General features: G+C 37.3%; 1 protein-coding gene and 1 long non-coding RNA gene across 3 annotated transcripts; one reads left to right on the forward strand and one right to left on the reverse strand.

The window, feature by feature from the left end:
* Positions 1 to 7,091: 7,091 nt before the first annotated feature.
* Positions 7,092 to 10,193, forward strand: LOC148875261 (uncharacterized). The gene is made up of 3 exons (XR_016104970.1): positions 7,092 to 9,153; positions 9,238 to 9,708; positions 9,797 to 10,193. It is a non-coding gene; the product is annotated as an uncharacterized LOC148875261 (long non-coding RNA).
* Positions 10,194 to 11,679: 1,486 nt separating this feature from the next.
* LOC148875262 (putative methyltransferase PMT15) lies at positions 11,680 to 15,411 on the reverse strand. Of its 2 annotated transcripts, XM_088964452.1 has the most exons (6): positions 15,192 to 15,411; positions 14,133 to 14,303; positions 13,494 to 14,038; positions 12,475 to 13,057; positions 12,291 to 12,368; positions 11,680 to 12,200 (listed from the first exon to the last, which is right to left on the reverse strand). In XM_088964452.1, the coding sequence occupies exons 4-6, from the start codon at positions 12,666 to 12,668 to the stop codon at positions 12,020 to 12,022; spliced, it is 453 nt and encodes a 150-aa protein (XP_088820578.1). In that variant the 5' UTR covers positions 12,669 to 13,057; positions 13,494 to 14,038; positions 14,133 to 14,303; positions 15,192 to 15,411; the 3' UTR covers positions 11,680 to 12,019. The 2 variants fall into 2 exon arrangements, with proteins under 2 accessions (XP_088820578.1, XP_088820579.1); XM_088964453.1 differs by lacking the exon at positions 13,494 to 14,038.
* Positions 15,412 to 15,669: the final 258 nt, after the last annotated feature.

The following is a 15,669-nucleotide window of genomic DNA, read 5'->3' on the forward strand; positions in this document are numbered from 1 at the left end:
TGTTCATTTGTCGGTATTTAGCCAGGAGTAAGTTGGTCAATTTGCCCAATTTGTTGATAATCGAAGATTCTGAAGAGTATCATTTACCCAAGTAACTAATATCCTCCTATAAGGTGGGTAAGCAATTTACTTGTGTGTCAATATTGCTTTCTCTTTATCCAGATAACTTATATCGCACAAGAACACTAAAACCTCATCAACCCGGCAAGTTTTACCTAGGAAAGACTTGCTTGGATAAATGTACTTATTGCCTAGGTAAGTAAAAATGGGGCTTAAGAAATATTCAACAGGCCAAGTAAACAACGGTTTAAAAAAAATTGTTTTAATGTCATTTCGATAGGGTTATATTATAAAAATAATGTTTTAAAATTATAATTGATGAGGGCAGATTTTGCCCTCCACTAATATCATGACACATGGTTTCTCATAACAGTTGGACGACACCTCGATACCTCAAAGGCGATGACTTGCCTTAGCCAAAATGATGAAATCCCATCTAGTAACCTCATACACAACTCGGGCACCTCGGCAAGGTGGCTAGCAACACCTCGTCTAGGGCCGACTTGTGGTACCTCATCATTACCTGTCCAAGGGACCTCGATGTGAGGAGCGACCTCCACGAGGACTTGCTGACATGACTGAGGTCCAGGTGGTGACCTACGACACGTGCTCGCTGACCTCCTCTGTGTGAATCCCATCACTCCCAAGTCTTCCGGAAGTCCGTTCCCTCATTGAATGTTTCAAAGGAAACCGAATAAGGCATGAAGCCTAGTCTACGTGCACCACTACCTCCGAGGACTTCGGACCGGTTAGCCACATCTTCCCAGAGACCTCGGATGTGGTGTGTGAAGTCCATGCCAAACAATGCCTATATAAAGATCACATTGCTAACCTCAGAGGGTATGCTCAATTTAGTTGTCACAACTCTCTTACTTTTAGCTCTCTAAAAAATCTCCAATTCACTGACTTAAGCATCGAAGTGCCCACCTCGAGTAAAGCAACCCGGGCACTTTGACACTATCTCTTTATAAGTCGACCCGATGAACTAGCCAGCTTGGCATCCAAGCCACCTTCCAGCAGGGAACTGCCAGATCGCTCATCATCAATTGGCGCTGTTTGTGGAAACCACAACAAAAATCTAGGTTCTCACCTTGTAATTTTCACTTTCACCAACTCAATGGCATCCTTGAGTAACACCAATGTCAACAACGAACAAGTACCAGTCACTAGGGGGCAAGAGCAATCTACGATGAACCTCGAGATCCCCTCTGTCACAATCGGACAGTTCATAGTGCCCCTATCTCTTCCTGGAGTAGTAGTAGTAGGGCCGAAGCCAGCGCTCCCATTACCCCAAGTAAACGCACCACTACCTCACGTGAACGCCCCTCTCCCTACGGTAGAGTCGTCTATGGTTCCCGCAAGGATTGATGCGTGGCAGTTCTATGTGCACGTGCAATATGTTCGAAGCATGAATCTCTAGAGGCGCGCATGGGAGGAGAGGTTCGGAGCCTTCATGCCACCGCAGCCACCTTAGTGTCCAACGCCATTCCAGTGTCCGTTGCCACCTTGGCTCATCATGGCCCAGCAGCAGTAGTACGACCAACATAATAATCAGCAAAATAGTTGTCAAAATGACCAACACCGTTGCCAACAAAATGATTAGCCCAAACAAGTTCCAACAAACTAGGAGGTCGCCCCCGTAGGTCGAGCCCTCCATTGTTCCCATGGGTGTTGACGGCCAACAAACTGTGGAGTCACCATGCCGACTTCAACTCATCTTAAATTCGCACTTAAAAGCCAGGTTCTCAACTCATTTTAAATTCACACTCAAACAGTAATCAGCTCGAACAAGCTTCATCAGCACTGTTCGCAAGGTCACCTCTACAGGTCGAGCCCTTCATGGCTCCCACAGGTTGAGCCTTTTAAGGCTTCCGTGCGAGCTGGCAACCTACAGTTAGTAGAGCTGCCCCTGTAAGCTGAGCCCCCTACAACTTATCGTAGGAGAAGACGGCTAGCATTTCTGGGGGCTGATGCAGTGTAGTTGTGGTACCGATTCGCCATTCAAGCGCAAAAAATGACATGTATCAACAATGCTATCACAAGAGGGGCAATACCACCTCACTTTTTAGCCAAGTGCCCTGCTCCTGGAACATCGACAATTTAAAAAGTACTACTTATAAGCTCGGGAGTCAAGCATCCGCCACATCAAAAAATTACTAAGTACAAGTGACCACCTGCTTCGGCAAACTGCTTAGGCCGCATGTTGGCTAGACATACATTAAAGAGTGGATGACGAGTCACTCTAAGCCTAAGGGCCCTAGTGCCAAGCTGCTAATGACCTCTGCACCATTATGAATAAGACCCAATTGCTTCTAAGCATATGGGTAGTTTAGGAATGCCATATTTATGCCTTATCAACACATAGGCAGTTTGGGTGATGTACCCTATCGTGCCTATTCGCCACGGCTCACGTTCACCTCGAGAGAACCTACACTTAGTAGATTTTTTGGGAAGCTAAGATTCTCGAAGATTATTGTACGTGAAGTGGACAAAAGGAAGAATTGTATTTCGTTACTCCAGAAAGTAAATTTGTACATAAAAAAAAAAAAGGAAAGATAAACGAAGGAAAGGAAAACTAGTTCGCTCCACATAGGTAGATTACAATGCAATGACTCTCAAGCTAGCTCTCAAAGGAGTAGCCAAACTTCGCTCTTGAGGATGGCAAGGCGGATTTCGTTGTTGAGGTATTAAGCCAAATCGCAGAACTCCTTGACAGTTGCATCCCTAGTAAGGCTGCATTCAACCCCTAGACTCTTCCAACCTAGGGAGCAAATTGGACCGATGCCTACAAGTTCATCGAACTAGTCATTCTAGGCCAAAGGACTTATAGCATGCTATTCCCTTCGCCGAGCTAACCTTGGCTCAGGAGTGGGGGGCAATTGACAAGGGTAGATTTGGCCCTCCACTAACATCATGACATGTGGCTTCTCAAAACAACTAGACGACACCTCGACACCTCAAAGGCAATGACTTGCATTGGCCAAAATGGTGGAATCCTAGCTGGCAACCTCATACACTACTCGGGCACCTTAGCAAGGCGGCTAGCAGCACCTCGTCTAGGGCCGACCTGTGGTACCTCGTCATTACCAGTCCAAGAGAGCTCGATGTGAGGAGCGACCTCCACAAGGACTTGCCGACCTAACTGAGGCCCAAGTGGCGACCACTCCCAGGTCTTCTAGAAGTTAGTTCCCACACCAAATGTTTCAGAGGAAACTGAATAAGGCATAAAGCTTGGTCTATGTGTGCCACTACCTCCAAGGACTTTAGACTAGCTAGCCATGTCTTCCCGGAGACTTCAGACGTGGTGCATGAAGCCCACACCAAACAATGCCTATATAAAGGTCTCACTTCTAACCTCAGAGGGTATGCACAATTTAGTTGTCACAGCTCTCTCAAAAATCTCCAATTCGCTAACTTAAGCATCAGAGTGCCCACCCCAGGTAAAGCAACCTAGGCACTCCGACACTATTACAGGTTAGCCCGATGAACTAGCCACCATGGCATCCGAGCCACCTTCCAGTAGGGAGCTGCCAGATTGTTCATCGTCAATTATCATAGGCAATTATAGATTTCAAGTATAATTAGGTCAAATCTAATTATTCTTATCAATGTTTTCAACCCGTCGTTGACCTAGTTGGTCGAACCATTCAAACCATCACCCGCCCAGGATTTTGGGTCTGATTCAGTCAAGACCCGTCAAACTGTCAAAAACTATTTAATTGGTTAAGAATCGTTTGACCCAACCAGTTCGACCCAATCGATTTGACCATTGACCCATTCGACCTGATGGTCGAGTTGTGGGTTGCACACTCAATGCATGCAAAAAAATTAAAAACTGAATTAAATTGGAATTAAAACCCCCCTTTTGGCCTCAAATTGCAATTTTTAATATTTTTATAAATAAAAAATTAAAAACTGAATTAAAAAAATAAATTAAATATAAAATAATATATATAACATATCTATACATTATTTATTGCTAAAATATATATTTATACACACACACATATATATCTATATATATATATATATATACATGTATACTTAATACATATATGCGCTGACATGGCACAATCTGAATCATTCAACTTGGCCTATCAAACCGGTGACCTGCGACCCATAGGCAAAAACAATTCAACCTCCAGGTCGATTTTTAAAACGTTGATTTTGACAATTGGTTTCAGGGTCTATCTTTTCGGAACTGGTACAACATGTTCGAAACTTGATTAGACCCATTGACAACTCTAATCTAGTCCAAGCCCAAGGTTATATATTTACTACTTTGTCTTTTTTTGGGGGGTAACATTTATGTGTTTCTCCCTCTCTCATTTTCTTTACATTCTCTCTCACTTCTCAATTCTATCGACCTCTATATACTCTCTCTTTACTCTCTTTACCTCTATAATTGCCTTTATGCTTTTTAAAAATTACATAAATGCCACATATAAGACAAACCTCCCTTTATAATTGATTCTATAGCATTCAAAAATTATAGAAATACCACAGATAAGACAAATGTACCCTTTTTACCTCACTACGTACTTACCGCTATGATATTTGAAAATACAGGAATGCCACATATAAGACAAACCTCCTCAAGTAATTGACTCTATGGCATTCAAAATTTACAAGAATACCACATATAATTATTTATGGTTATGCCATCCTATAATATAAAATGTCATCCCTCTTCTCTCTTGCTTGATTCTCTCTCCTCCTATTCTTTATCTCAAACTTTTATTTATTCATTCATTTATTTTATTATTATTATCTAAACATTTGTTTATTTAATAAAAGTAAATGAATTATTTACTTTAATAAAATAAATCAGTAAAATAAAGGAGGTTTGACATTGTGAGAGAGATTTTAATAAGCATTTATTTATTTATATTACTAAATTATTTATTTATATAGAAACAATTTACTAACAAATTATTCTCTCCCCTTGATCATCCCAATTGGGTTGTTAACAAGTCATTCTAGTTCGAGAAGCTTATACGAGTCCAATCTTAATAAACTTCTATTTATTCATTTATTATTTTTATTCAATTTAATAAATTATTATATAATATTAATTTATTTAAGAAAAACTAGGGTTGAACCAATGGGTTAGGTTTACCCAATGGAGATAAATTGACTGAACATAATTATAATGCTTCTAGTTTCATGATTTTGTCTTGGTTAGTAACTAGGTCATTGTCTTTCTTACCTGTCTAGAACTTATAATGGAGCTAAATTGACTAAACATAATTATAATGGTTCTAGTTTCATGATTTTGTCTCGGTTAATAATTTGTTAGATAATAAATAAGATAATATTAATTACAAATGTTTAACTTATTAACATAAAAATAATTTAGTATTTTTTCATTTTTATTAAGGCTATATTATCAAAACTTAAATTTTAAGTTATTATTTGAATAAATAACTATTGTTTTCAATATAATTAGGTCTATGATTTTATCCCAATTAAAAGTTATTATGAAACAATAGTTATTTATTATAAATAACTATTTTATCATAACAATAGTTATCATAATAATGAGAAAAAATAATGTTGTTAATAACTATTGTTGTGAAGCAATAGTTATGATAAAATATTATTGTTTTCAATATAACTATTATTATAAAATATCATTTCTCATAAATAACTATTATGAGAGAGACAACACCCTAAAAAAAAACTAGGGGTGCCAACACTATGTTTCTTAAGCAAGGTCACCCAGCTCAGATGGAAGGAAAACATCATTTTGATAAGGATGGTGTCGGGGCTAATCGAACCAGCCCCTCGTTGAACTCTACATCCAAGTATGGGTGAGAGTACAAACATGAAACTCCCTTACCTAGAATAATAACAAAAATCTTCTAGGGAAAAGTGAACAGTAGAGGGAGTGGATAGAAATAAAAAATAAATTTTACCCCCTCATAAACTTCAAAATTAAAAACTTGTAAATCTATTTTCATTATGTATATGTTTGGCATTGATGCTGATGATACAACACCGTTTTTCAAAAAATTGTGTTTTTTTTTTCTAGTTAGAAACATTTCTACCAGGTATGACGTTTTCTGGAGCAACAACAATAGTTTTTATTTGGTACCAGTACTCAATGTATGTTTTCAGCACTGATACCCATTATAGGAAGTCCATATCACAACCACATCACGTCTTCATTGGAAGCAGCAAGTTACAATCTGAGAAAATGCCAAATTCGACATTAATCCAAATTACGCCTGCTCGATTTCTAAGATGTAGCTTAGAGCACCGTTTTTTATGAAAAATGATTTTAAACAAATAAACATTTCTTAAAACACCCGTTTTCTGGAACAAGGGCATTAATGCCAAACAGACGCTTTCATGGAAACCAGACACTCAGAAACAAGAATAGGCCCACGGAGCAGGAAAGTTATGCATAGGTGAATATTAACGAAGGTGACCTCAAAGTAGGTGAGAGAATGGAAAGGATTGATTGGATGTTTGTAAATTAACGATGATGGGAGGGAACTTTACCCAAATGCCACACTCACTAACTTACCCTTCCTAGCGTTAGCGCCAGACCACTCTCCATTACTTCTCCATACTTAATTAGCACCCATGTCAAAATGGTTTTTAAGCCATTCAGGTTTTAATCGATGTGGTGCGTGCACCCCAACATCACCAAGGTTGTGAACCAGGCATGGAATATTGAAGTGAATGTATCGAGACCCATGATATTTGTTGGACGGTAATGATAATAAGGTTAAATTTTGTGCTATGGTCCCTAAGTATGTTTGGCAGAAAATTAAATCAATTTTTATTCCCACGAATTTAATTGAAGACAAAATGATTTGGGGATCCAATCTCAAGGGAATATTCACAGTCAAATCAGCCTATATGTTATATGTTAAAGAGTGCCATGAATTCGAGAATTAACGTAAATTCTAATGCATGTCAAAGGTTTGGAATTTAAAGTGTCTTCTCAAATTTAAATTCTTTCTCTTTTTTTTTTTCTAAAAGGTAAAATATAAAAACCTCTCCTGTTTAGCTTTAGCAATAACCTCCCTTGTATTTTCAAAAAATAGACAAAAAAAATTTCCTTTTGACAAAAAAAAATGTTGAAAACTACATTTTGGTCCTTATACATCATCTGAGCTGTTTGCAAAACAGTCGGAATAGTACTTGAAATATTCCACTCGAAAATTACACTCCCTTGAGAAAACAGTCAAACCCTAACCCTAACAGTTGCAAGCAGACATAATACTCGTAATATTCCACTTCCCGGAATTTTCCATACATCTTTCGGTGACGATTCTTCACCGGACGGCCATGCTACATCTTGTTGGCTGATTTCTTCACGAGAGTTCTTTTTTTTCTTCACTATAGTTTGTGTTCTTCATCTTGCAGCGGTTGTGTTCGGAATATTCTTCACCGAACGACATCAGTGACTTTCCAAATTTTTTGACGACTATTCTTCACCAGACGATGACTGTGCTTCAATATTGATAATTACTGTAAGTGGGTAATAATGGAGTGATAGAGACTGGCGACTATTCTTGAGTTTGATTTCTTTGCTAGGAGTGATAGAAATCAATTTTGTTCTATGTTTTCTATTAGGAGTTTGATTTTTTTGCTACGTTTTATATCAGGAGTTTGATTTTGTGTTTTGTTTCCTTGATTTCTTAAGTTCGATTTCTGAGATAGGAGTGATAGAAATCGATTTTCTTATTTTCTTGTTTTCTTGTAGGAGCTTGATTTTGTGCCATGTTTCCTTGATTTCTTAAGTTTGATTTCTTATATAGAAGTGATAGAAATCGATTTTCTTCCTCTTGTTTTCTTGTAGGATCTCGATTTTGTGCTTGTCGCTTTTCTTTTTCTATTTATGTTCTGTATAGATACTTTATCTTACAATATTGAAATCGGTCCCCCACTACGTCAATACCAAGGTTGAATAGTATACCCTAATAAATTAATGTATAAAACTTTTTTTAGCAATGCATGGTACAGATATAGGTCGGATTGCAGGAAATAATTCACGATGTTGACATGAATGTCCCTAATGTTGACCTAAATGTGCCTAATGAAGAGCCTGAAGATGAAATGTTTGATTATAAGTTTAGTGAAGATGAAGTCAATGATGGGGGTGATGTTATTTTTGATGCTGAGATGAATGAGGAGGATCTCAGGATTCAAATAGAGGATGATAATAGCCTATTAGACTATGAACCCGTATCAAAATATGAGAGCCCAGTAGATTCAGATGATGATGGTGCAAGACATGCGCCTAAAGTACCATTCAATATTGAAGTGCCTAATTTGCAAGTGGGTATGTGCTTTCCAAGTGTCAGAATTTATGGCTGCTATCTCAAAGAGTAAATTATTATAAACGAGTTTCAAATCAAGTACATAAAAAATGAAAGTCTTGTGTCACGGTTCAATGTGCATGGAAAGACTGTCCATGGCGTATACATGCTTCACCACTGCAACACGGTCCCACTTACTGTATTAAGACACTTAATACTGAGCACAATTACTCACATATATATCATGACAAACAAGCAATTGATAGTTGGACTCCTGAAAAGATTGGAGAAAAGTTGCATCAAAATCCCACTTGGAAGATAGATTCCATAATTGTGAAATTAAGTCAGAGGATTGATGTAGAAGTTCCAAGGAGCAAGGTGTATAGAGTAATGTCTAAAACAATGAAACAAATTGAAGGCTACCACAAAGAATGGATGGTTAAGTTACCAAACTACTGCGAAGCAATATTGAAAGAGAACTCAAGAAGTATTGTTAGAATATGTGTGGATAGGCCCACTCCCAACTCACCCCCCACCTTTCAAAGAGTGCTTGTCTATTATGATGCAATGAAAATAGGAGTTACTTAGATGTAGGAGATTGGTGGGTTTGGATGGTTGTCACTTGAAGGGGCCATATGAGGGGATTTTGCTTGTTGCAGTTTGTTTGGATGGCAATAATGGCATTTTTCCAGTTGGAATTGCTATTGTTGAGGTTGTAGCTAGGTTCAGTTGGCCTTGATTTTTGTAGCAATTAGAAGATGCTATTGATATCACAAATGGTGGCCATGAATGGTACTTCATGTCAGACGGGCAAAAGGTAAGTGGATTAATTTGTTTAATTTTGTTTTATGTTGTGGATCTGATTATATATTAATATATATCTTTTTGTTTGAGTGAATAGGGTCTTGTTGAAGTTGTACGTGATGTAATAATGCCCAATGCAGATCATAGATTCTGTGTCCGTCACATGTACTCAAATTTTAAAGCAATACACACAAGTGTTGCTCTAAGAAATGTGTTTTGAGAGGCTGTAAGGGTATACACAGTGCAAGATTCCAATAATGCATTATTGAAGATGAAGGCCCTAAGACAATCTGCTCGGGAGTGGGTAAAGGATATTCCTACAAAAACATGGAGCCGACATGCATTCAACCCTAACATAAAAAGGTGATGATTTGACTAATAACGTGTCAGAGTTATTTAACAAATAGGTTATGGATGACAGGTTCAAAGCTAGTGTTCCTCTCCTAGAGTACATACGGCATAAGTGGATGGTTAAAATTAAATCTAGACATGATAGAGCATTGAAAGACACAAATGCTCTTTTACCAAAAATTGCTAGGTTGGTTGAAAAGCAAAAACGGCTTGCTAGGTACGGATTGATCTTTGTGTACTCAGTCATATATAGATTCTTGGTTTTTTTCTTGTTTACTCACATTAGTGTAATTGCTGAATTGAAGGAATTTCCAAGTCTTGAGGTCCGGGGAGTTGGAGTATGAGGTGCAATATAACGGCATATGGGAGAGTGTTTACTTACAAAATCTTCTTGTTGTTGTCAAGTTTGGGACATTAGTGGTACTCCTTGCAAGTATGCAATGGCCGTGGCGATCCATAAGCGAAAACAAATTGAAGATTATTTCAATGAATGCTGGAAAAGAGAGAAAAATTTGGCAACCTATGCATCGACAATTCACCCTATACTGGATACAAAATATTGGCTAAAATGTTATTGGAATCCCATTGTAGTTGCTCATTCATGTCTGAGAAAAATCTTTTGTGATTTTATAGTTGGGCCATGCATGTCTATGTATTATTGGGCAATTGCAAGTATTTTAAATCATGTCTGTATTATTGGAATCGTGTCTACATGTTCATTTGTTCATGGAACAAGTTTTATGCCAGCAACCTATGAACCCATGCCACCAGGGTAAACTAGAGCCATTTTTAATGTATTATTTTAACTAAAAAAATTAGCTTTCAATAACTGGCACTGGTTGAGAAAAGCTTCAATAAGTGTTACAGCATAGAATCATGTGGACTAGAGGACTCATGATGTGCATATGCGGGGTATTGCTACTAGTTATAGCATATCACTCAACCCTACAGAGCAGAGAACCTCAACAAAGAAAACCACTAAGAAAATAGAACCACAGTACCACACAAGGTTAACTTACGTGCTAGGTTAACATAAAGAGGTTACCTGTTTATATTTTTTCTTAGTCAATCCATTCAATTGGGTAGGACAATAGTGCTTGGTTGAGAAAACCAATTCATTCAATTGGTTTGAGGAAGATATGAAGAATGCTTTTGTGCTTGTGGTTTACAATATATGTGTTCTTTTTTTATTTGGATTTGTATGCCTCTTATTATTGACAGGATTTTATTCTGTTTAGTTAGTAGCAAGTGCTTTTGGGTTCAGAAATTTTCTGTTTCTGTAATAGAGTAAGGGCTAGGGTGTTAGCTCTCTAACACCAGACACCCAATATTGGGTTTGAGTTGTATATGTACTAATACCAGCTCAATATTAAATGCAGAAGTGATACAAAGATTAGGGAACCATGTCTTTTGGTTCTGATTTTGTAGGCTATACAGAGAATATACAGAGAACCCAGAAGAATAAGAACAGGGAGGAACTAGGTAAGGGGTAATAAAATAGTAAGAAGAAAAAAAAAAGAATTATTTAGGAATTTTGATAAGCAAAATATTACATGAAAATTCAACTCTAAACAAAATGAAGTTTCCATTTCCACTTCCACATAGTAAAGGGCTTGTGTCTTTCTGCCTAAATTAACTCCATTGTTAGTCGTAAGGGCAAGATACTTTGCTATGTGGATTTATCATCATTTGGATTCTTTTCTTCATTTAACAGAGATAGAAGATACATTGCTTCAGTGTTGTTCATGTCATCGTTTCTGGAAGAAAAAAAATATTTCCCTTTGTCATTTTCATTCAAGAATGCCCAAGATAAGCACTATGAATGCACATATTATGTCCCCACAAGGAGAACATCTTTTATTTATTCATTACTAAACTACTATATGTGTAATTACTGAGTTGCAGCTCAATTGCCACTCAATATACAGAAAAGAAAAGAGACTGAAACATTGGAAAGATTCTGAATTATTCGACGTCCAAGTGTAGGGGACGGGGTTTGGTGAGGTTGACAAGCTCAGAGGTGCAGTTCTGGACTCGAGCATGCATTCATGACTCAACTAATAACTCAAGTTTTATGCACTTTTGTCACTCTCAACTGCGTTTTTTTTCATTTATTTATTTTTTTTTTTTGAAAACTTATTGGAGTGAAGTAACCCATCCTCTTGATTAATTGCACTGTACTGTACTGGAAATAGAAGATACAATGAATTATTTAATTTCCTTGACAATCAAAAGAACAACTGTCAATCAATGGCTAAAAGTTGTTTGGTGTAAAAGCCAACTCAAAAGAGGCAGAGACCATTGACTGGTGAGGTGGGTCATCTCCCCTGATTGGTGTATATTCATTCAACCAATGGCTAAAAGTTGTTTGGTGTATATTCATTCAATCCTAATAGATAACCCAAGGCATAATCAATGAAAACATTCTAGAAAGTTGTTTTTGACTCTCTTTTCTCTTGACTCTCTTTTCTCTGAGACGGGCTGAAGCTGTCCAATATGTCTTCGCTGCAAATAGCAGCTTCTCCCTCTCAAGAGTCCCCTTCTCGTGGTCCACAATCTTGCTTTCCCAGTTCATTCTTGCTTTCCCAGTTCATTCCATCTCTGATGCTCTTGATCTCCAACAAAACATCCACATCATCTCTGAATATTACAGTACCTTCTGGCCCAAGAATTCTGTCCATCTCCAATAGAATATCTTCCATTTCACATCTGCAACACAAAACCATGGTCTGTTTTGAGGATTCTGTGGATATATAAAACATCAAACTACCGAGCAATCTCTCTGTAATGATAAATCACCTGCCCTTGTAAAGGCTAAAAACTGAATCAGCGTGAAGGAGATCATATGTCCTGAGATACGTAGACATGGCTTCACACCTTCAATAAGAAAAGCAGATTAATAACAATATACACGATTAGTGACAAACTCCATATTTTGAGTGAATTAAATACGAGTTCCGAGTAGAGCACAAAGCTTAATTACCAATTCTGATATCCAATCAGTCCACGCTCATAAATTGCTCCAAGTGTGTTGAGCTTTGCCTCTGTAGGGACCACACTCATGACCCAAACTGGATCATCGATGAGAGCAGCCGCAAACCCACCCAGGTGACCATTCATATCCAGTAAATTCCGATGCCTCCCCTTCTGTCCCAGTTGAGCTTTATTCCTTCGCATTGTACAAGTGTGTTAACGATGACTTCTGCAAGTCCTGAGGCTTTGGTTTCCAATTATCCTATTGTTTGAGGGAATTCGAGTCTAAGGACAATTTGGAACCACTTGGTGTTTTTTGAATCTAACAAGCTCGATTGTAATTTTTGAGCCTTTGAGTCGGTAGTTTTGATGTGCCATTCCACAATAATAGCTATTCTATGACCCATATACAAGAGGAAAGAATTGTAGAACCTTCTCCAACAAAGATAGCTCCCAAGGCATTGATTAAAATGATAATAATTAGAGTTAATTGTACATTGGGTCAAGATGAAAGATAAGTTTGATGGATGACACAATCAGAGGTTCAGTTATAAGCCGTCATCATCTTCAAGAAGAATATCTATTCCACAAGCCTGCCTCCAAAGGAAATGCAAAGTTGGTATAATAAATATAATCAACAAAAAGAAATTGGTCCTTGAAAAAGAAAATAAAGAGCAAAGTATTTAGAACAAGGAGCTAATCTTACAAACAAATGATGTAAACAAGTGCCAATTGCATACAAATACTCTTAGGGTCTGTTCATTTTCTCTTAACTCTTATCTCTTAAGAGGAATATTTTAACTTTAAGAGAAAATTGGTTATTCATTTCCTCTTATCTGTTATCTCTTAAAGTGCAATCATACAACTTTTTGTTTTCCAATGATACCCCCAAAAAGACAAATAAAAACTCTAATATATGGGGTCAAAATAGATATTTGATAATTTTCAGAATTCAGAATTTAGAGTTCAGAACAACATTCTCTGCATTCAGAGTTTAGAAGAAAGAAAAGTTCACCAATACCAATATACCTCTTAATGTAATCATTGCACTTTCAGATGTTAGACTTCAAAGCAAATGAACATGCCCTTAGTGTGAAACATGTTCTTGACTCGTTGAAAAGCACATGCCTAAACATGTTTTGCTCTGTTACAAATCAGGTTTAACCACATAAATGATTAGCACCATTCATGCCAAACATCAATCCTTTGAACTGAACTCTACCATAAAACCAAATATGTTTCCTTCTCATCATTTCATGAGAAAATAGCCACCACTGCCATTAGAGAACTAAATGTTCGATTACATATCCACAAAACCAAGACTCTCTTAGACTTGTAACATTAGAGAACCTTGAAGGCGGCCCAAATGTCGATAAAGAAAATAGCCACCACTGCCATATTACTTGTTTGTTTGCATGATGAATTTTGTCCATCCATCTTTGCACCCAAGTTAGCCAGCACTCCTTTCATCTCATATAACTAAGCCACTATTTCTTGCGTCATGACCTTCAATTCTGGATTGGTTACCTCTTCCCATTGCTCCATCACCATTGGATAATTATCTTGGTCATCATCTTCATCAGAAGGGTTGCACCACGAAAAAAAATTACACTTTTATCTAAATCATAGTTTCACAAATCAAGGAAAATAAAATTCCATTACACATACCAATCATCTAGCACAAAAGAAGTATAGCCTATGAGGGTTGTCAACTGCGGAGGCTCGTACTATAGTTTTCTGGCCACATTTGCATATTTTATTCTTGTATTTGAGGTAGGAACCTCTAGATGCCGAAGACTGCATTGACATCACACACAACACGACAAGCACTTTGAGCAACTACAAAAAAGAAGTGAAAACTCATTAGACCAAAGTTTGCAAAATTTTCATTTGCAATCTGATTTGATTTGTGGCAATAGTACTTGAAGCTAAATAAAAAGAAACACAAACAGCAATCTCTAAAATCATTTGCAAAGATCAATGAAGCAATATGTAAAAAGAAACACAAAGATCTTCTACAAAAGACTTATTTACCTAATAGTAATCTGAATTGTAAATTTCTTACCTACAAGTCAACATCTAGTAACCCAAGAAAAACCATCAAGAGCCATACCAACCACAAGAGAAAAAGAACGTAAAGAAAGAAACCCCCAGCAAAGACAAATCATCCAAATTCCAAACTGAGGACATACAAATCATGCATTAAGTGATCACATGGTTTGAGTGATTTTGACCTGAATCCTGTGGAGTTTTTGGCTTTGCAGTTCCCTAGTTTTGCTGCTGAAAGCCTTGAAGAAGTCTACTATGCAAATGGGTGTGACTTGAACCTAACTATTGAGATGCTCACTCAACTTGAGGTATGCTCTATTCTTCCATTATAACTTATCTTTGTTCAAGGAAAGGACACACGCTTCTCATAGATTTTTTTTTTTTTTGTAATAGAAACAATTTAACCAACCTTTTGCTTTTTATTTCTTGGAGCTATAGTAGTGGAAAGTAATAAGCCCCAAGATGTTTCAATCTTATTGTTATATTGAAACTTTTCCTCAGGATTCAGTATTTTATGAGGTAAATCAGAACCCGAACCACTTTCAGTTGTGCTGCCTGAGAAACTAAGGTCCAAAACTAAAATTGAAGACAAACCCCAATAAGGTGATCGATCACCATCTCTATCTACTGGTAAATCCCTAGAGAATTAAAATGAAGAGGGATATAGGGTAAAACCACCTGGTCGAAATTGTTCTTCCTGGCTTCGTTGTACCTCTGTTCGTTCCTCCCCAATGGGACCGAAATCCTTCTTCCTGGGTTCGTCGTTCCTCTCCAGTTGCCCCTCTTCCTGGTTCGTTCTTTCCTCTTCAGTTGCTACTCTTCCTGGTTCGTTCTCCAGTTGCCTCTTTCTTATTTGTTCCTTACCCATTCTTCAACAACCAGAATAATAAGAGAGGGCAAAGGGTATTTTAGTAAAAAATAGGTATAAAATAAATCGTATAGGAGTAAAATAGGTATTTTGAAAAATATCATCGGTTTAACATTTTCCGTTTGGGTCATTCAGAGGGAGGTTTTTGTCAATTTTTTTTAAAATAAAAGGGAGGTTTTTGCTAAAGTTAAACTATAGAAAATGTTTTTATTATTCTCATAAATTTTAGGGGAGATTTTTATATTTTACTCTTTTCTAAATAGCAAACTCCCCACAAATCCCTCCTTG

This window comes from Nelumbo lutea, chromosome 1 (genome assembly GCF_056320005.1).
Source record: "Nelumbo lutea isolate HS-2025 chromosome 1, American lotus-T2T, whole genome shotgun sequence".
NCBI classification, from domain to species: Eukaryota; Viridiplantae; Streptophyta; class Magnoliopsida; order Proteales; family Nelumbonaceae; genus Nelumbo; species Nelumbo lutea.

Coding starts and splice junctions, on each gene's coding strand:
- LOC148875262 (XM_088964453.1), bottom strand. CDS start 12,668: ATGCGAAGGAATAAAGCTCAACTGGGACAGAAGGGGAGGCATCGGAAT. Junction 12,369..12,474: donor CTGATTGGATATCAGAATTG/GTAATTAAGCTT, acceptor TTCTTATTGAAG/GTGTGAAGCCATGTCTACGT. Junction 12,201..12,290: donor TTTAGCCTTTACAAGGGCAG/GTGATTTATCAT, acceptor TTTGTGTTGCAG/ATGTGAAATGGAAGATATTC.